This window comes from Diorhabda carinulata, chromosome 10 (genome assembly GCF_026250575.1).
Source record: "Diorhabda carinulata isolate Delta chromosome 10, icDioCari1.1, whole genome shotgun sequence".
Classification (NCBI taxonomy): Eukaryota; Metazoa; Arthropoda; class Insecta; order Coleoptera; family Chrysomelidae; genus Diorhabda; species Diorhabda carinulata.
This window is the reverse complement of record NC_079469.1, coordinates 7,438,829-7,460,736: the sequence shown is the minus strand read 5'-3', so window position 1 is coordinate 7,460,736 and position 21,908 is coordinate 7,438,829. Positions and strand designations below refer to the sequence as shown.

At 32.2% G+C, this 21,908-nt stretch overlaps 1 protein-coding gene across 1 annotated transcript in view; it reads right to left on the bottom strand.

Annotated features, from left to right (window-relative positions):
- The window catches only part of LOC130898484 (voltage-dependent calcium channel gamma-5 subunit-like), a 262,875-nt gene that overhangs the window by 36,997 nt on the left and 203,970 nt on the right, over nt 1-21,908 (bottom strand). Inside the window, exon 5 of the mRNA XM_057807825.1 lies at nt 5,806-6,026. Coding sequence (XP_057663808.1) covers nt 5,806-6,026 — 221 coding nt within the window. The remainder of the gene's footprint in view (nt 1-5,805; nt 6,027-21,908) is intronic.

Below are 21,908 nucleotides of genomic sequence, written 5' to 3'. Positions count from 1 at the left end.
CAAAGAGCAAGTTTTATCATACTAAGAAAAATCTTTTGCAGCCAAGATCTTTACTTTAATTTCCATATGAGAATGGCACGATGTTATATCTTGCCTGTGCTCTCATTCGATGTAGTCGCATGGAAATTCACAGAAAATCGCCGTATTCTAAAGATAAGTTATGTAGATAGAGCTACAAACACTGAGGATCTTGAACGTATGTACAAAACTTTTGAAATAGTTAACATTAGAAACAGACTTAAATTAGAATTCTTTGGCATCCCTATAAAGTACGATCGTCTTCATTTGGTAGTGCATATTAATATAATCGACAAGATAACATCGTGGTTAAAAAATCCCAGTAAATGGTTAGGGAAATCAACAACTCAGCTATTCTCCTCTGCAGTCAATAAAGTAATGATAGTCACTACGATAGTCAACAATGGAATCAACAATCGATAACAGTCACCGCACGCGAAGAAAGTCAAATGAGTCGAATAGAATGGATATTCAAAGACTTTTACATACTATGTAAGATGTATTATTGTAGCCCTGCAGAGGAGCAGCTCCTATATCAGGGCCAATCTCCAATAAACTTTCCTCCCATAAAAAATTTACCTTATCATACCTAAAAATTGTCCAACGAATCTCTCTCTTTCTCTTTTATTATCGTGGTGGAACATTATTGACTATTGAATATTGGCTGACTTACCAATTGCAGGTAAATATAACAGATTATGACTTGTGAATTGTGGTCCCGTTTTGTGAAGCAAAAATAATTGGAAAGAAATGTTTTATAAACTACGAATTTTTCTTATTACAATCTATTTTATTGGGTTGTTTAGATAAACTGAAATGGTAGAAATGTGTAGGTTATGTCAGTAGTTTTATTATCAAAATTTGTTAACATTTTTAATCAACTAATAAATATGGTGAGAATAATAGTTGAAAACAGAGGAAAATAGACGAAAACTTATAAAAAAATCCTAGAGAAGATTCAATATCTTCCAGGAAACATTAGAGAAGTACGAAGAAGAGAACAAGAAGTCCTCTGACTACGCACTTGTTTTAAGATGGACAAGAAAATAGCAGGTAAATATGGTTATGAACGTTCATGAAAGATTATACCCTTGCATGTTCCAGTGCCAACCTTAACAGCCAGAAGTTATTACAACAAAAACCTTATTAAGTCACAACATTAATGTGCCGAAGAAATTTTTCAAGTGCCATATCCTAGAAGATTTCGCCAGACTAATTCTCTAGCAGATTTTCCGTTTTTCAGCAACTATATCTCATAAATTCTACAAAGAAAGACCCTATTCCATTGAAAGACTTTTACTAGTATATTAGCTTCACCCTTCTTCACTAGATTATTATTATTCAATAATAGAACGACTTAAGCTATTGTTGGTACGATTTAAGTAACTGTTAAGTTGAGATAAATATTCTAATAAGTACGAACGTCTACTTTCTCATAAAAGAACTTCAAGTTTTTATATATGGTATTTAGGAGGCCACTAAGAAATATTCATGAGGTGCAAACGAATTTGTTTTATTCGAATTATATTAAATATTACTATTTTATTTCCTTGGGAATTATATTTATATAAACCTTCTAAATAGACAGTGTTCAGTTTTCCACTTTGCTTTAGTTGTTTCGTTCTCTTTTTTTGCGGGTTAGTCATATTCGTTTTATGGGTTTCTTCTTCGCTTTTAAAGTTTTTACATACTATTCTGAGATCTGTTCATTTATTTTCTGTTTGCAAGTGATTTTATTCACCTCAATACACTCACTTTAGTCGGATGAGCTTCTTGTTAGTTCAATTAATATGTAATAATATGAAACTCGCTTCAATGTTGTTTTTTATTATCGAATTCAATCGAAATCTGTACCTAGAAAAGTGATACCAATATAGTTTTCCCTTATCAATTCGTCCTTAAAATTACTCCTTGGAGTTTCTCGAGATTTTCAACATGCAATTTAATGGAATTTCCCTTCTGAGACTAATAAATGAAATAAGACTTGACCTTACGAAACATTTATGGAAATAATGAAGACGTGGAATGGAACATGGAAATAATAAAGATGAATTTCGATGAAAATTCGGCGAAGGACGAAACTTTACACGAAAACTCCGCGAAAAACATATTTACAAAAATGTCAGGCAGAAGTTAATGAAAAATCAGACATGGTTACAAATGCTGCAGGGCGATCAAAGCTAGAAATATAAAGCTAGAAACGAAATGACCGTATTAAAATGGATAAAAATTACAGAATAATATTGTTCATATCAATGAATTGAAAACTGGACTACAGCGGTACAAACCTCGTAATTTGACTATACTGAGATCGATTTAATTATAAATTAAGGATTATTATCTATTAATTTCAGGCTACCAAGCCATAATTCTGATATAAATGGATAAAAACTATAGAATAACGGTACTCACATCACTGAATTGAAAAGAAATAGCACGATCTTGAGCGACTAGAAAATATGAGACCTTAGGGTACAAGCCTCGTAATTTGACTATGAGCTTAATTTAATTATAAAATGAAGATGATTATCTATAACGTTGAGACTAGAGATCACAAAAATATTCCATAAAACTAAAATTTGAATTATTTTAGTAATCGGTAAAGACTATGATATTTTACTTTATCTTAATGTACACTTTTATCTTTTTTTCTAAAAGTATAGTCCAACAAACAACTTTTATCGCACTTCTACTCACTCAATCTCTCTTACCTCCTACTCATAAAACAGAGCAGAAAATAACTTAGTCATCCAGAGCTCTTTCCTTAACATTATTATATGAATTCAGTGTGTCGAAGTGGTTACAATATCTGAATTTCCTATGAAATTTGCGGATTCAGATCCTACTAAAATCTAATTTGGAATAATGGGTCGTTTACAGAATAATGTAAATTTAAGGATTGTAGTGTTTACTAGAATTTGTTCGAATACGAAAAGCTGAAGTATATTTATAAGTTAAGAGAAGAATCGAATTGTAAAGATCCCATAAATATTTCTAAGCAACTAGAAATAGTTATATATGAGAACGCAGCATTTATAATCACTTATTTTATCTTCCTTCCTCATAAATCCCAAATTCTGGTTCTAAAGTGCCGGAAATTTCACTGTTAAGCTTTTTAAGACGTGTTAACTGCAGAAATAAACCGACAATTACAATTACAGAATAGTTTACGGTATATTTTCATGACACGTTGTCAAAGTGCGGAAAAGGACATATTCTTAAGGTTTGATAACAACGAATATTCTTTGAACTGTTGAGGTTGTATAGTATATAAATAAGAAATACCTTGTAGAAAAAGAAGCTTGATAAATCAAAGGATGATTAATTGAAAAGGATGAACTTAGGATGGTTACAGAAGAAATCGAATCAAATAAAGATAACGTTGAATTCGTATATACACCTGGTTCAACCTGGTGACAAAATACAATCTATGAAGCGGATATGAAGTACATAAGAAAAGTGCTGGTAGATAGAAAAATATAGAAAATACGAAATAAAGATATAATGAAAAAAATGGAAGAAAACATTTGACTCACAAAATTTCCTAAAACGGATGAAAAATGAGAAATAGATCAAGAAAGTTTGGGAGTCAAGAAGACACGACATCATTTGAAATATGAATAAAATGCCCATGAGAATATTAAAGGCATATAACCCTAAAAAAGATTGCGTTTATGAATTCAGACATTGTGGTTAAATTGAGTGTATTATACCAAGTAGATGATCATTGTAGATATCGGAAAAAATAGAGCACATCTACTATTCAAGTTCATAGTGGATATCACAATAGATAAAGTAGTACCGAAGCATGAATGGTACTATTTAGAACGCAACATATATCGCGTTTGGGGACGATATAGTAATCATCGCTAAAAAAGAGAACAAGAGCTTCATACACTCTAAGGAGCTCCACAAAAACCGAAGGAAGATGGATGAAACAAAAAATTTGTTAACAGTAATAGGGCTATCGTCTGAAAAAAATTACGAATCAACAACACAGATATAAGATATATATACGGGATACTAAGATGGAATAGAAAAATACCTTTAAGGGATCATTTAGAGCGTATCTGTCTATCAACAAATAATACCCAGGTGAACCAATAATCAGCAGATCATCAGGTTTCAATTCTTCTTCTTCTTATTGTGCTTTGTCAAGTTCTCCTGACGTTGGAAATTACAATGGAGAGCTGATCGTTGTTTTCAGGCAGTCTGAGCAATTGTTCGATATTATGTATACCTGTACATTCCCGGATGTTCCTCAACTAGGATACTTGTTTTCTTTCTTTATCCCTGCAGCCCTCTGTTTCGCCTTTCATTATTGAGAACCGATAACGATTTCCTCTGAGGTATGATCGAGGTTTGACAGTTTTCCGGATTTAACTATTCTAAAAAGTTCACGAACTACATGCGTCTGTTTAAAACTACTAAAAACAGTGATTCAATCTTGCATCTAATTTTCTTATCCGAGTCCAACTGCTTGGTGATGTAGCAACTTAGGTTTTTAAAATTGGAGACCCTTTCAACGTTCTGTCCATTTATCTGTAGTAAAGAGTTGAGATATAGCTGATGGCTTACGACTATAAACTTTGTCTTAGCAATATTTATATACATTCCAATTTACTGTCTATTTGCATTAGCAGGTCTCAATATAGATGTATAAATGTCTTCATTATCATAACTTATTTGATTTATATCATAGGCTTTCATTATTAAGTTTTTGATTTAAGCAGAAAATCCTGTATTAGAATTGAGAGTCGTTTAGGGATATCCAAAACTCTTGAATATATTTTTTTGCCCATCCTGAGTGAAAAAGAAATACCCAAATAAAGAAGAGGTAAGGCTATTCATTAAAATATTGTTACAAAATCCCCCGTGCAAGCCTCTTTTTTCTAGTAAAAAATTTCATCATCATTCCATTCCAATAAAATATTGTGACATATATCGATTAATTATCGTTAAGAAAATATAAAGTTTGTATCAAAATCACACCACACGTTACGATAATTATTTTAAAGTTAATTTTGAATAATATTGAGCTAAGGAAACATCCCAATATTCAGAATACACCTTCTTTTCTTTAATAAAATCACCAAACTTTGTTAGTTTCAAAGAATCTTCAAATTTTTATTGTATTTTTTAGGTTATTTCAGTATTTTATAAAGCAAATTAGAATTGTCCATCATAATTTACTTCATTCTGTTTATTTATCTGTTCAAATGTGAAATATTTCGATAGATCAATGGTTCCTAACGCAGCTTACAATCCTATGGTTGGTAGATCCAATTTCATTAGGCACGTGAATAGAAAAGCAAAAAACTTTTTTTGGTTCTATAAAACATTTTTTCAAAAAAAAAGAACTTCATAGTGAATATATAGTTTTAGAAATGTGAAAAAAAAATTAATATTACTTTCTAATGATTAGCTGTAAAATCCGCTATTGAGTAAAGTTGAAATCATTGTGAAAAACACTAAAGTACAAAGTAAAAATATTTATTTATGTCTTGTGACATTTTTTCAAACGAACTTGCGTAATGAATACTGGTAAAACATTAAGAGGATTGATATTGATATCCGACGCTTTCAAAACTCGTTTATTTCCCTCACTTTTCATTTGGATTAACTATAAAAGCGTGTTTTCGCTATAATTTCCATCGATTGTGTTGAAACAATATTTTTTCTCGACTTTTCTAGTAAAAACAAATGAATTGACGCCCCAGACTATTGCCAGAATGCTCGCAAAAAATAACAAGCCATTGAAAGCTGTTTGTTGTTATTTTCTCTTACCATTTCGTCAACTGTGGAGAACCTATTAAGATAGCCAGATATGGAGAATAGGGCCGCCATGTTGGTCATAATGAAGGCGAGCCCTGCGGTGAAAAAGCACCATCCATAGCGGTAGTCGTAGACGGGGCCTGATGGCGGTTCTTTGTGGTATTGCGATATTTCCAACAGAGTCTCTGAGAGAGACGAAACAAAGATGACCAAACCGGTGCCTAGGGATAGACCTGTAACAACAAAACGTACATTAAATTTACGTAAATTGTTATTGCCTCATGTTATGAGGATGAACGTGATGCTTACGACTGCCCTTTGCTACGTTGCTTTTATAAAGCATATTATTCTGCTTTATAACAATTATTTCCGTCGTTCATCTGGTTTTTATTCAATAATAATACCTGGTAATAAGATATAATAAGAAAATTTGAGATATTATGAATTGTAGGTGACTGTTTCATTGGTATTTGGGTATTGGTATCATTTTATGATGTTTCCTTGCTTCTTGGATACATAGTTTGCTATGGTACTTTAAATTTATTGATAAAATCGGTTGATGTAGTCTACAGGTTATCATAGGTCTAGGGTTTCATCGTTAATTTCAATATACAACGAGGAACTAGGAAGTAATCTCGCTTTCTTGAATTAAATGCAAACGAATGAATGTTTTGTTTTATTTACAATATTTCGCGAACCAGTGTGCAAATTCTCAATGTTAAGTCGCATTCGTTTTTGAGTAGAGAACCGTTAGAATTTTCGATTTTTTTATTAGTAATAAATACTAAGTGTTCTGGGACTGATGCAAAAAATTCGACAGATACAAGATGACTTGAAAATTATGCTATGAGATGCGAAGGAAACCGGTCGCCATAAAGAGACATTCTGAAAAAAAAATCATGAATTGTGATTATTATATTACAGGAGATATTAAAACACAATCACACATTTCTAATTGAATTAAATTTTTGTTTCGTAAAATTCGTTTTACTTCCATGAGAAAAAATTTGAATGTGGGAAAATTTTTGTTGATTAGACTAAAACTTATCAAATAAAAACAAAAAACTATAATGTTCGAAGGGGGCATCTTGGACTTCTACACACTATGGAGTCTACGGAGCTTGGGAGATCATTCCAAGATTCTGCCTTAGAGCGTAACAACGAGAGTATATTCTGTCGATCATTTCGTTCCCTATGTTTACCGGTGTTGCATTTATATTATATATTATATACTTAGATTATATTAGAAATATGTTTTATCGTCAGTTATAGATTTTTGTTTGGTAAATGACATTCTAGACTAAGCTGCAATATTCCTTCATTTCTTGATCCACAAAAGGTGTTAAAGTTGAATTTTGCTCTATGTACTGAAAGGCAACGTGTGAAATTCGAGTAGGGGGCTCGTCACTATTACCATTATTATTTTCCAAAACATGGGTAATAATATGGTCGTCATTGAGCTCCTCATTAGTATCACTTTTTGTCACATTGGACAATTCATTCCTCAACTTAACTGGCAGATATATTCGGTTGTACATATTGTGGGTCTTTATTGATTTTCTGAAATGACTATTTCTTGAAACTTCATAGTAAACTCAGCATCAGCAGTTATTGAAACAAACCGGACGCCATGACGAATTCCCTTCCGGCTTTTAGTTTTTTGTGCAAAGTTATTGTCTTTTCTTTTATTAGGCTCCCAGATATTGGGTTCCTTTATTCCTTTCTTGGCAAAACCACATCTCAACCGCAGCTCAAGTTCAGGTTTTTTCGCACTGTCGATACGAGAGACGTCGGAGTACTAAAGCAGACAAGCGATAAGGAAAATATTAAACTACCTATTAATTTTATGTATTTATGTATTTTAATCATTCATATACTGTAGACGGAGAATTTCAAATTTACATTGAAGGACTTTTTATACACAACTTCATCCACTCCTTATGAGTTAACTAAAAGAAGACTTTTTCCTCGAAAACTGAAAATTGGTTGGAAATCATTTCATTTTGTTCCCGAATGAAAAATTTCCTAGGACAAAATGAGAAAATTATTTCTCAAACGTTTAAGCTACCACAATGTCTACCCCACAATTAGTTTACATTACATTATAGTGAAACGTATCCAGCGGAGAATATTTCAAAGACAACACATTTTTGCAGTGTGCTTAAAACGGATGGTTGTCGGCGATTAAACCCATTTTTAAATGGAAAAAGTACCAAAAATGTGTAATTTTTGCCCGACGGAACATATTGTTATCTACTCTAATCTCGTTTCGCTGTGTTTTCTCTTTTCGTTTAATTCGTTGGTGTTTGAGTAGTAGTAACAGAAGTTACAGTGAGTTACATACATAAAATATTTACAGGAAAATAAAGTCATGATTTGTCACTGATTCATGAGGATAAATACAATAATTCAACTTTTAGAAATATCGTGAACTGAATTGAGAGGTGGAGCCAATGGTAAAAACGGAATCGATTCAGATTACGAAGTAGATTGAAAGCAAGCTCAACGGCACTAACATTGTCATCCAATAACCACGATAAACTTGTCAGTGCATCACCAAGTAGAATACTGGAGATTCTGTATCGAAGTCACATGAATTATTGAGAAGAACAGTAAATAACACGGACAAAACATTCTTTGGTTCTTTGGAAAGATTTGGAAAGACGAATTTTTTATAATTAACAATCACAATGTGAAAATATAGCTGAACTCCAAAGCAAATGTCATTTTGGTGATTATACTTAGAGGTAATATGTGGTTTTGGATAACCTGGCTCAGTCTATTGATATTGAAGTTCAAATTTCCGACAACTGATGATGCAGTATATAAGAGAAGGCTAAAAAATTTCGGCAATTTTGGAAAAAAGATTTTATTTTAAATTTTTCAAAAAACAAAAAGTAATCCTCTTCATAAAACTCCATTACAACTAAAGCCGATACTATAAGATGCGTCCAACGTTTGCGTCAAAATTCAACTTCCAATGTTGATTGAACGTTGGACAAAGGCTGGAACATTACCGAAACTAAAGCAGGTTCTACACGATGCGTCCAAGGTTTGCGCAAACATTCGCGGTCCAGCCTACGGCTGAACATTGAAAGGAGGCAGGGAGGCTGGATGAAACTACATGATACGTCCAACGTTTGCGTCAACATATATTTCCAACGTTGATTGAACATTGGACGAAGTCTGGAACTTTACCAAAGGTTACCTAACAAAATGAAAACGTGGAAAAAAGTCATGAACAGCTTACAACAGCTGGTTGTTACAAACTGGTTGATTCTGGCAACTTTTATTTTTCATACAAAACACGTAGCATTTAAGCGCAAGAGGAGAAGAAGTGTTGTAGAAGTTCCAGAAGTGTTGGTTCCAACTTCGTTCCAATGTTGGGTACTTCTTTGAGGTGGGTTAAAAAACCAACTTTCTATAGCCAACGTTAGAAACAAAACTTTCGTCGAATGACGTACGCACTAGGACTACAAGATGAGTTCAATCATACCAGCGTCCAACCTTGGAAGCATTGGACGCATCATGTGGTACCCGCTAACATCTATTCCACTGGTGCTCCCACTGTACGAAGTAACATTTTTTATATTCACCTGAAGAAATGGTTGATGGATTCTTTTTAGTTTTGAACACGTTTTTATTAGTTTTACCTGTATGTTTGGAACTAAGTTATTCACCTCGATTATGCCTTACGTTTAAAGATCAGATTTAATCTAAACTTAGTATACTTGTCAAAGACAAATGAAAATGCAATAATTTAATCAAAATATTCGATTATCCCGATGAGATTTACTAGTAGTAATAAATATTGTACTTATAACAAAAAGCATTCAAAAAACACTGAGACTGACAATGAGAAAACTAATGTCACTATTATAAAAGTGTGTGTGTGGGGGGGGGTTTGTATGACATTTTTAAACTAAGTTTGTATTTTTTGACCACATATTGAGTCTGATTCCTAGTACGAATGATTTTTTCGTCACCTGAAAATTGCTCACTAAGTAGGACTTTCCTTTCCCATTATTCCTTTCTTTTTCCATTTCTTTAATAAGCTCGAAATGGGAAGGTGAACGGGAGTGTTTCTTTGTGGGTTTCTAATTTAGGTGACTCTATAAATGCGGTACGTGACTCTAGAACAGCTTAATTCGAAATGTTTCTAGTCAATAGATCTAGGTTCAATTCATATCCCGAGTAATTCGAATTATTTTTCTGTTACTGGAAATTTCTCACTAATTTCTATTTCATTTCCTTTACTATCAATTTCTCTCTTTACTTAACTCACGCAAAATGGTTATATCAAATCATGAGTGCCTTATTTTATTCTCATTTTTCACTTTAATTATTGTTGGAAACTTGTTTTGTACTTCTTTCAAACTGTAATTTATTTGCTTGATCACTTGAATTTTGTGAAATTCGCCTCCCAGTATTCTAGTGCTGGACCTGCGAATTCTATCGGTTTCTTATATTGAAATCTACATAAGAACAAGGAAATATGATTCCGTCGAAGATGTGGAAGAGAAAGTAGCACGCAGCCTGAAAGACCTGGTGGAAAAAGTCTTCAACAATGTTTCAAATACTTAGAGATATGTAGAGATAGAGGCAGGATGTAGGAAAATTGTATATTTTTAGCAATGTTTTTTAGAAAAATAAAACAATTGTTAAAATTTGCTTTTTTTTATAAAATTACGATGTCTAACTATAAGTTTGGATCTCCAATTCTCAGTTTAATTTCTTTTGTTTTTATATTATCTTTGAGTTACGATTTTTTTGTTCACTACTTTCTCTTTATTCTTCTATTTTGCAAAATCTTTTCTTTAAGTGATGATGAAGCGATGAAAAAAATTGAATGGAGACTTGACTTGTTTTGGAAAAAATAATAAAAGCAAAAAAGTTAATTAACACGGAGTGCGGTTAGCTTTGAACATAATGGGGTTTGGAGTTGTGAGGTTTTTTATTTTGACTTATATTTTTTTGAGTCTTTAAGTTTTTCTGTTAAATACATTCAGAAATCATCTATCTAATGGAATCAAAATGATCTTATAGGGGAAAAACAGATTTACTTGGTTTGCGACTCAGGCCTACGATATGCATTGCTATTTTATCCCATTTCCATGAACCAAAATTGTTGCAGTCTCCTAATTTCATTATATACTTTTATAACAATGTTTTAACTATTCCTCTTGCATAAACCAGTCCTCTGATTGTTTCTTTTTGTCCATTTTCAATACCTAATTCCATTTCTAAATGATATAATAAACTTTTGGGTGAAATTTGATTAAAGAAAACATTTTGTTTTCAAAAACAAACTAGAAAAAAATATACGATCCAAGACAGTTGAAAACTGTTGAGTATTTTGGATATCTTTTTATTGTCTTTTAGCTCGTAAAACTCTTCAACATTCAGTCGATTTTGGAACGACTTTCTTTTTGATGATGATAAGAATATAATCTGGGATAAACTTATAAGTTTTTGGAACTATTCCAATATTATTTTCCATGTTGCTCTCATTTTAACGGTTATCCATGATAAACGTCGAGTGAAGTTAGATGGATATACAAACAGCTGCCCACCCTATAAAAGTCATTTTTAACATGAATATACTATTATTCATCTCCAGAAAATTCTCTCACAGACAACATTTTTTCTGTTTTTTTTTCCATTGCGTCGTATTTTTCTCTTGCCTATATATAAATTTTGATAAGTTGTGTAGACGCTTATGTGTGGCCACTGCGACAGAAAGGGCTTTTCTCTGGGGATTTTGGGATTTGCGACGCGTCTTCCCTGCATTTCTTTCTCGTCACTCGTGGCGTTATTGAAGCGAGCAGCTGATGCACTAATTTTTTAAAAGGGATTTCAGTTGACGTGTAACAAATTGAAGGCTGATACACACATATATTTTTTGTTTGGAACCAAAGGAAGAATGGCGAACCAATTAAAAAGTTAGACTGCTTCATTCTGCAATCTATTAAAGTTGAAAAATTGCCTAAACTTGGGAAAACAATTTGAAACTAAACACGTCGGGGAATCAGGAGAGGATAGTCGAAATTTCTTTGTATGTAACGTAGGCTCATTCTGTAATACATCTCCGCGACATTTACCAATAGTCCAGTCAAATTACGCAAAAAATAGTGGTGAAATAACAATAATTCCCACAGAACTAAATTTTATTGGTGATATTGGGTTACCACTTAGAATAAGTTACCAGAGGTTCCTATCGATCTCATGCGTGCTAGAGATAGGGAGAAGGTTATCTCAAAATTAAGTTTAATATAAAAATGATTTTAACTAAGTTTCTTAGTATGATAGAATACCTCTGTATTATATTGAGTTCTTATATTTTCTTTTTTGTATACAGGGTGGACAGAGATTCGCACCTTTCATCCTTTTTTTTCTTTTAACTGGAACACCATATATTTTATACCACAAATAGATTCTTTGATTGAGTAACTTCAAGTTTTCTTTGCCACTGATATACTTAAAGTTATTTATGCCTCTCATAACTCATTCCCTAGTTATTAAGGCTTCTTATAACTTAGTACCTTAGTCTATATATCTACATGACCTCGAATAATATCGGAATATGAACGTTGTCTTGGGAGTGAATATACGTCTTTAGGGCTTTGATGTTTATTTTTGTCGGTTGAAATGTAAAATGGAATATTTCAATTTTGATACTTTTGATAAAAGGTAGATCTACTCAAGTGTTGAGATGATGGGTTTGCTGATTATGTAAGAAGCGAAATATCTCTATATATATATATATATATATATATATATATATATATATATATATATATATATAGTTCACGAGCTGTGATGTAAATTATATACACGTAGAAATTCATTGAAAGAATTGCAAAGGATTCAAAAACTTATGTTTAAAATATCAGTCTACGTCGGACTAGAGCAGAAGTGATTTTCGTTCTAAAAAATGTTGCTTATTGGTGATGAAGCAAATGAGTAGGTTGAGAAGTTCGAAGAAAAATATATAAGGTGCAAATCTTTTATTTTGAAGAAACATTTTGAGAGAAGTTAGTACTCGCTCTGATGTAGCTAAAGACGACAGGAGTAGGTGTTTACTGTGAAAGTTATTAATTGTTTCTCGTAATTTGGCAGTTTACAGAGGAATAAAATTACTGTGTACTTCTATGAAAGTTTATGAAAAGATATTAGATAACAAACATAGAAAATACAATAAATGATACATAAAGTGGATTACGCTAATGTAGAAGTGTACAAGATCACGTATTTACCATTAAACAAATTTAGATAAAGCTGGCTGACGAGGTGAAGACGCGTTATTTGGATTTATTGATATGGGGAAAGCGACTACCGAGGGTAAAAATATGGGAAAGTTTAAAAAGAATGTCGACTTACGAAATGCAATCATGAGCTTATATAAAAAATGTGTGAATCATTTTATTAGTAAAAACCTAATTTCTGAAGGTTTCCTAACCACAAAAGAAGTAAAACAAGGGGGGGATTGGGTCCATTACTTTTCAACATATATCTAGATGATATAATAAATATTTGTACAGTCAAGATAGAGAAAATGTGCGTTGGATACAAAAAACTGCAATTAGTGATATATTTGGAGGAGCATAGGCTGATGACATAGTTTTTATTGTAGAAAACAACCAAGATTTACAGACAAACTTTGATATTTGGAACAACACACTAAAGAAATTTGGCACGAGAATAAATGTAGAAAAGACTGCAGTTATGGCACTCAAACAACAAATGATAAACAAAGAAATATAGGGACATAGAATTGAGAACATTTAAATATCTTCGAACAGAAATCGAAAATATAGACAATGAAGACGCAGAAACTGCTAAGCGAATTAGAAACGTCATCAATACATATCATTGCACAAACAACCGCCTAATAAATAAGTAAGAGAAGTCTCAAGAAGTACAAAATTAAAAGTTTATAGAGCAAAGATCTGGAAATTATGTCACTTATGGAATTCATTGAACAAAGACAGTTGAGTTGGTGGGGTCATTCACAAAGAATGTAAGACTCAAGATTATATAATATACTTGAGAAAAGATGCATAACATGGAAAGAAGCAAAAATAACCGTGAAATAATCCAATCAATAAAAAACCGGAAAATATCGGCGTGTTGAGAGAGGTATTTCGATTGAAGAAAAGTCAAAAAATACCAAAAAAAAGGGAAGCTTTGGTTAAAGCGGTGTCAGTTTGAGAAAAATTGGACAGAAAATTCATAATCGATAAGAAACATGGGTGCGACATTCTTGAGGATCAGATGTAGTAGTTAAAAAATCAAGAAAATCGTCATCTACGTATTCTAAAAAGCAACAAATGAAATAAAAATCAAGTAGGTGCTATCTGAGAATGTAATTGTTTCTTTTAATTTGGCAGTATTCAAATGTACCAAGTATGAACTATATCACTCTAGAAGAAGCTAATATCTAAAGTCGTTTACGGGTAATCACTTTGCAAGCATGGTAATAACCAGACAAAGAATCTGTCGGCGTGTTGAGGCAGGTATTACAATTGAAAAAAGTTTGGATCAGCTAGAAAACCAGAAAAATGCCGAAAAAGAAGAGAGAAGCTATTGTTAGAGCCACACTGGGAATCATTGAGCAGAACATTCCTAATCCTTAAGAAATATCAGAGCGACATTTTAAAGGAACAGAATGTAGTTCATATATCAATAAAATCGGCACCTAAATATTCTGAAGAGATACAAATGATATAAAAATCGAAAATTGGAAATCTTCATAACATCAATTTTTTGTCTGCTGAAGTTTGGATGTCACCTCAAAGTCACCTCAAAGAAAATGTTGTGTTTTGGCACATTATGCAAAAGACGCTGTGGAAGCTTTCACGGAGTTGAATATTTCGATCAGTGATATTTCTAATGTGCTTCAACAGAATTTTTGGTGAAACTTGAAACGAATCTTGTATTCTGAAGATTGGAAGGCAACTACAAATGAAGAATTGAAAAAGATAATTTTGAGCAAACTCAATTCAGTATTTCATATTTTAATCCAAAGAAAAATTAAGGAAGCGAGTCGACTGATTCAGTTACATAATATGTGTGTAATTATAATGTAGTAACCATTATTCCATATAGTAAACTTCAAATAGTTGGATTAAAACAAACAATTTGTACGGATTTTTTGTTCCCACAACCTTAATACAAAGAAATAGAAGAAAAGCCATTGATAATCCTATTTGTATTCAACAATAAATTAATATTTGTTAGATTTAACTTTTTAATTAAACCAATCTTCTTGATTTACCCTGGGATGTATTCGCGGTTTAATAAACTAATGTATATTATGAAAAATGTTGGCAAACATTTTGTCTCTTTTACATTATCTTTTCATCACCATGGGTCGAATAATGTGAATACAAAAAGGGATTCTCGTTTGACAGAAAAGATATATGAAAACACGACAAGTACATCATGTGAAAAACGATGCTGGAACATTTTAATGCAGTCCAATCACCCAGACAGCTTTTCATTTGGGAATTAATAAGAGACATGTTAAGATACGAGGATTAATTCGAAAGACGAAATAGTAGTTACTCGAAACGAAATAGTCTTAACGATTAGAAAGCGCAAAAAATTAGATACAAACTCAAAAAAAAAAATAAATGTTTTGTTCTTTAATCATTTATTAATGCAAAAACAATTCATGTTTTGAATTCTATAATTTGTATTCTTGAGAAAATTAGAATCAGCAGCTTACAGATTAAACTGATTTGGAATGCAATTATGTAAATAATGAGCTACCGGGGAGCTTGACATGAGAAATAAGGCAAACTCATTTATGTTTTCGAGTATTTTCGTTGTTTAGTTAAAAATGATAAAAGAATAACAGTTGAGTTCAAAACTTTGTTTCTAATAAATGAATAAAGCACTTTGATTCGTTGTTTATTTGTTTGTGAGTGCATCTGCAATCCTACGGCACAACTTGAATTTTGAAGTACTTAAATACCTTAAATATTTCACTAACTGTATACACTCACTAAAAATGGATGTATTTTCAGCTTGTACTATTCTGATTTGATTAAAAAAGTTCACATTATCCACAAAGATTAATTCAAATGAGCATTCTGATTTCCACGTGATTATGAATTTTTTTCGCACAAATATCTTTCTATGAGACTTTTCACACACAGATAGATCTTAATGAGATCTCTCGAACAAAGTTATCCTTGGTTCGATATCTGTTAGCCTTCCTGAGATAATGGCCACTTCTGGTATATCCGGAAGTAAATGATAAATCGATTTCTTGTATCATCAATAGTCTATGTATGGAGTTTCATGATGATCGTTGTACTGTAGCTTATCATACTCTTACCGAAGTTGTTGAACGCTCTGATCTGATCTTGGGTTTGATTATCCGTAATTGAAGAGGCATTATCGTTGATTCCACTTTTTGATTGTAAAACACAGTGAAGGTTTCTAAAAGTCTTCTATTGTGTTTCCATAAGTTAAAAAACATATCATAATTGCCTCACGTCTGTTCCAGACTATGTCATTTGCTGTTCTAATCCTGGTATATCGTGGGTCACTCTTGTTTTCTCGTTTCCTTTCAATTTCTTTTTGAATAATAAAGTTTTCTTCTTAAACTACATGGATATCACGATTAATATTATTCTCTTTTAGGTCTGTAGTACTCAAAGCCCGACTGCACTTTGAAGTCGCAAATAACTATGACGATACAGGGATTTTGAAACTTTACTTACTTAACAAATACTCCTCGTAGTATTTTGATGAATACGAGATTTAATTATTACAGTGGAAAAATATTCTATTTACAGCTTTCCTGTTTTCATTGTTTTTAAGGGAAAAAATTGTGTGCTGTTCCAAATTGGCGAAAATCTGAATAATTGTCAACTTTAATGGAAATTGCGTTGCCCTAGTATGATATCCAATTTTCTGTATCCGCTTTATGGTAATAACAAAATGTCGATGTCGTTTTAATATTGTGAAATATGTTTCGGTCAAAACACCAAAATATTTGATAAAACATCAAAACATTATTGCTAAAAACAAAACGTTTTATAACATATTATTAGTTTTTGATAAAAAAATGTTTTGCTGGTTTGTAAGCAATTTATAGGTAAGTAAATTAAGTTCTATTTTCCCCAAGATTTTTCCACAAATCATATAACTTGTTATATGAATAACAAAATACTAAATAATTTGTGAAGCTTATAAATTTCATACTTACTCAAGTTGAATATGAGAAAAAATTTATTAAAATAGTTTTAAATTCATATTCTCATTCGGTTCGACTTATTTATTCATTTCATCAATTTTTATACACACTTCATGCTGGATCACAACTAGAATTTGACTATGAAAATTTATATTCAGCATCCGTTCACGGTATATATTTAAATTTCGAGTCAAATCTACAGGGAAATTCAACATTCTTTCATGTTTTTGTTTGTTTAAACATTTCATACGTCCCTTGTATATATCCATCTACATTTCATTTATTTTGAATTACGAAAGCTTCGAATCGAAATTCTGTTATGACATTGAGTATACATACCTTCACTAATTGTGAAGTCTGATCATTTTTGAGTGCATACACAATAGAAGTGTCCGGCTTTTATTTGAAATACTCATCTTGCTTTCAGTTCCTTCTCACTTGATTGTTCTTTTGAGAACCAACCCCACTTTCATAATGGAGCTTTTATAGTTTTTGTTCGGCTTAATTTGAAGCAGAAGAAAGACCATATTTTCTAAGAAAAGCTTTTATTCATAGAGTTGGGCGTAGCTGGAGCAGTTACTGAGATTATTCCGTCGTGATAGCCAAATAACCGAGCTAAATATATCTATTTAATTGTTAATTTGACATAAATATGAGATACGATAGGATGACTCCAACAGATGACTGAAATATCGGTAATAATGGCCAGACTCGGGTGTAAATTTTGAACAGGCTTTCCTTTAATTACAAAATATGATACTCAAAAGGTTCAATATGAAAATTGCCCATAATAAGTTACATATACGTTTTTTAACTTTCATTTAATTTAGTTGCGAACCTTATCTATAGCTTTTGCATAATCTACGAATAGCTAAAAGAGTATTGCCATGTAATGGTAATTTTACTCATTGATACCTACAAAATCAAGACGAGTTATTTTGGATTGGCAATTAACGTGATGAGTTTACACAAGGTATACAAGTTTTCGTTATAGACTTTATAGTGGATGTTATAGAGTACCTTGGATATTCACCATAAGATCCATTTGGAAAATCAAATGAAGCTAAGAATATTACACAGGAGGCTTCTTAAAGAACCACCAGATCATTCATTTCTCCCGACCAAATTAAGATATGAGAGAACCTAGAATAGAATTCCTAGAATAACCTAGAAATTAAATGAGTAAGTTGTTGAAAGTGAAAGCAAAAATAGAAATTTCATATAAATTAGAAAATAGAACGTTACGTTGGATGATTTTCTATGATTTTATAAAGGCCTTAATCAAAAACAATGCGTAGAATCGCTTATGTGATAAATATATGTTCCAGATAAATGTCTGTTCTTATAAATCACGTAAAAAAATGGATATTTGATAGACAAAAATATCTAATTAGTGTATTGCTCGAATTTGCCCGATTTATCGCACAATGACTTTTTCTTGCTCTCAGGGAGCTCTTGAATACTTTCAAAACCATGTTTCCTCGATATCAGAATTGGTTTAAGCGTATATAAAAATGTATAGACTTTAAATCAAGTTTTTGGCTTAAGCTTTCCACAAAAAAGTTAATCAACAATATGGCGATGCAATAACGTTATAAATATAGTGTATAGTGTCTCAGTGTACTAACACTTTACTGGAACCACCTTAAAAACTCTTTATTAGCGTTCCTATAGGAAAAAAGTGGTTAGAACTTATATGAAGACATCAGAGATATTATCGACTACAACTTTTGCATCACTTTGATGTAAGAATAAATGGTTATATTCATTTTTCTAACTTTATAATGAATATTGTTGAGATGATGAAATGAAAACTTAACTTAAATAGCTCAAATATTATAATTTCAATGTTAAAAAATGAAAGAAAAAATCTTCTAGCAAATAGTATCCACCAGGAAACCTGGCACTATAATTACTCCAGCATTGTAAACTGGATCTATACGTTTTCCATTGTAAATAATTTTAATTGACAATGAAAATACACGGAATAAAAACACGCTTAGGTAAAAATCTATAAATTAGTCTGTGAATCACAAGAAAATAATGTTACTGATTCATTGATAGCCAAAACAACAACAATATTAAATGAAGTAAATAGCTTTACTATTTAGTGACGTCACTCGTAACTGATTGGTTTCCGTTTCTTATCAAATAACAAATCGATCAAATTTAACGAATTTACGAATTTCTTCTATTAAAATTATTGTTTATGACAAATAACGAGACAAAAAATGTTTGTTTCAGAAATTGTTGAGAGTTTTAGCGATATTGTTGGAGTCGTTACACTTGATGGATGGCTGTAATTGTTGTTTGAAGTGAAACCCATCTCTAAAAAGTATACTGCCAGTCGAGGAAAGATTTGAAATAATGGTTCTTGCGTAGTTTTGCAGTATTACCGCAGAGACTTAGTAACAACATTTAATAACTTCTGAGCTTTCCAGAAATAAGCTTGTCGAGCGAAATTGTAAACAGAAAATTGTAAAAACGTATATTGCGTCTTTTTGTATAACGTTCGTTCCAATTAATTTATACAAATTGAAATTTAATTTGTTACTTGAAGAGTACTTGTTATATTGTAGGGACGAAGAATTAGTGCAATTTCTACATTAATGATTTGTTGAGACAATTGCAGAAAATTAAACTTTTTTCACAATTAATGAATAATACTTCAAAACAATTTATTGAGTGATATTAAACTTTGTAGATCAATTTGCTATAGGTAAAGATCTTCTTTAGATTCCACTGACTTTTATTTCAAACGTGGCCGTAGGAGCTTCTTGGTCCACGACGAGCATTCGGGACGCCCCAAAACTGAATGACCGTGGGATTAAGATTGGAGAGATAGAAGAAGCTATTGACTTCTCAATAGAACTTACTGACCGAAGAATTATGCATTTTTCAGGTCTTTATATGGTTTAAGCAAACTATATCTACCATCTTGAAATGAGAAAACAGTCGATAGTGGATAGCAAAAGGTGAGCCTGCATCCTAACGGCAAAGACGTTCCCATTGACCGAAAAAGTGATTGCTACCGTTTTTTGGGATAGTCAGGAAAGTATTTTTATATCAGAACATCGCACCTTCTTACCCTTCCGTGATCGTCATGGCTGAAATCCACGGATTGCACTTCGAATTGGACCAACAACCTTATAGACCCAATCTGAGGGCCAGATTAGATCAATACCCAACTAATACCAATACATCCCTTTTGTATGGTTCTTAATCAGGCAGGAGAAATATTTTCATTAGATGAGAACGTACAAGCCTATATTGAAGCAAAAGACTAAGTGTATAGACTTGAAAGAAGACTATGTTCATAATGTTAATTTTAAAGGTATGTCAAATGAGTCAAAGTGCTTTTTCCAAAATGAGTTAGATGATCTTGTAGGAGATATGAATCTTTCTAAACAAGCTTCAGAATTGTTAGCATCAAGAGTGAAAGAAAAAAATTTGCTTGCCTTAGAATTTCAAATAAGCTTGTATCGTCAAAGAAGTAAAGAATTGCAACGTTTTCTCCTGAAAAAAACGGTATCACCTCTTGTCCAGATATCAAAAAAATGTATTACATAATGGAAATGAATACGCTGGGGTACCTTTAACAAAATACAATACAATGAACATAAGTGGCAAATTAGTGTGAATTTGAAAATGGTGAGCATTCTTCTCGGTCAACAAAATAGTTGATCCAAGTTTTCTTGTTTCATATGTCTTTGGGACAGTAGAGCTAAACAGAACCATTGGGAGGGGGAGGGGCCAAGAAACTGGCCCTTGAGAGAAAATATGGAGCTTCGGAAGACAAATATATTTCAGAATTTATTGCTAGCTTGTGACAAAATGATCCATCATGAAAGTTTGTTAAATCATTAGATAAAGACGGGAGCTTCTTTTCTTACATTTACCAAGAAGTTTCTCAACTAGCAATGAAACAAATTTTAGACGATATTTTTGATGGCCCCCAAACTAGACAACTTACGAAAGATACTCAATTTAGAAATTCTAAGCTAGAGCTAAAGGCTTGAACAGCTTTCGTATTTGTGATGCGGAATTTTCACGGAAAATGAAATTCTAAAAATTATATTGAATCTGCTACAATTAAAAAATATATGGTGCCATATAAGCATAAAACTTTTTTCATAATCACCTGGACCTATTTCCTGGAGATATGAGCGTATGCATCATACGCGTTATGGAAAAGCGCTACTAGAGCTTCCGAGATACGAATATGAAGTCTGTACTCTCCAAAGAATTAGAGACTAGTCTTAACAAGTTAAGAAATATTTATATTATGAGGGACCCTCTCTATATGAGTTTCCTTGTGATAATTGTGAGACTTCTAACCTAGGACAAACACCTCAATCATTGGAAAATAGATTAGTTCCACATGAAGGCTATGGAAAATTAGATGGACAGTGAAAAGTGAAAAAGAATTTGATCATAGATATCTTGCAATATCGGGAAGTATTTGTTTGGCAGTCCTCAATAGTGAATGTTTCCAGTGAATTTATTTGAAAGGCCTTGGCCTAACCAATATAACACCTGAACTAGGTTCAGACTGCTTCTTCTTTATTAATAGTAAAATATTTGGTAGTATATAATGAAAGTTGCGAGCTAGCAGAAATGGTAATTATTCAAAAAAGAGTGGTACATCGCATATTAACTGAAAATTTGGACATGAGGAAACTGCGCAAGATGGGTGCTGCTTTCGCTCACAATGGAAAGATAACAGCATCGGGATGATGTTTAGCAATATTCCAACGACATACAGCCGATTTCTTGCGCCGTGTCATAACCATGGATGGAACGTGGATCTATCACTTCACAGCCGAAACAGGAGAACAATCAAAATAATGGACTGTAAACCGGCTCCAAAGAAGGCAGAGACCGTTCCATCTACAGACAAGTCATG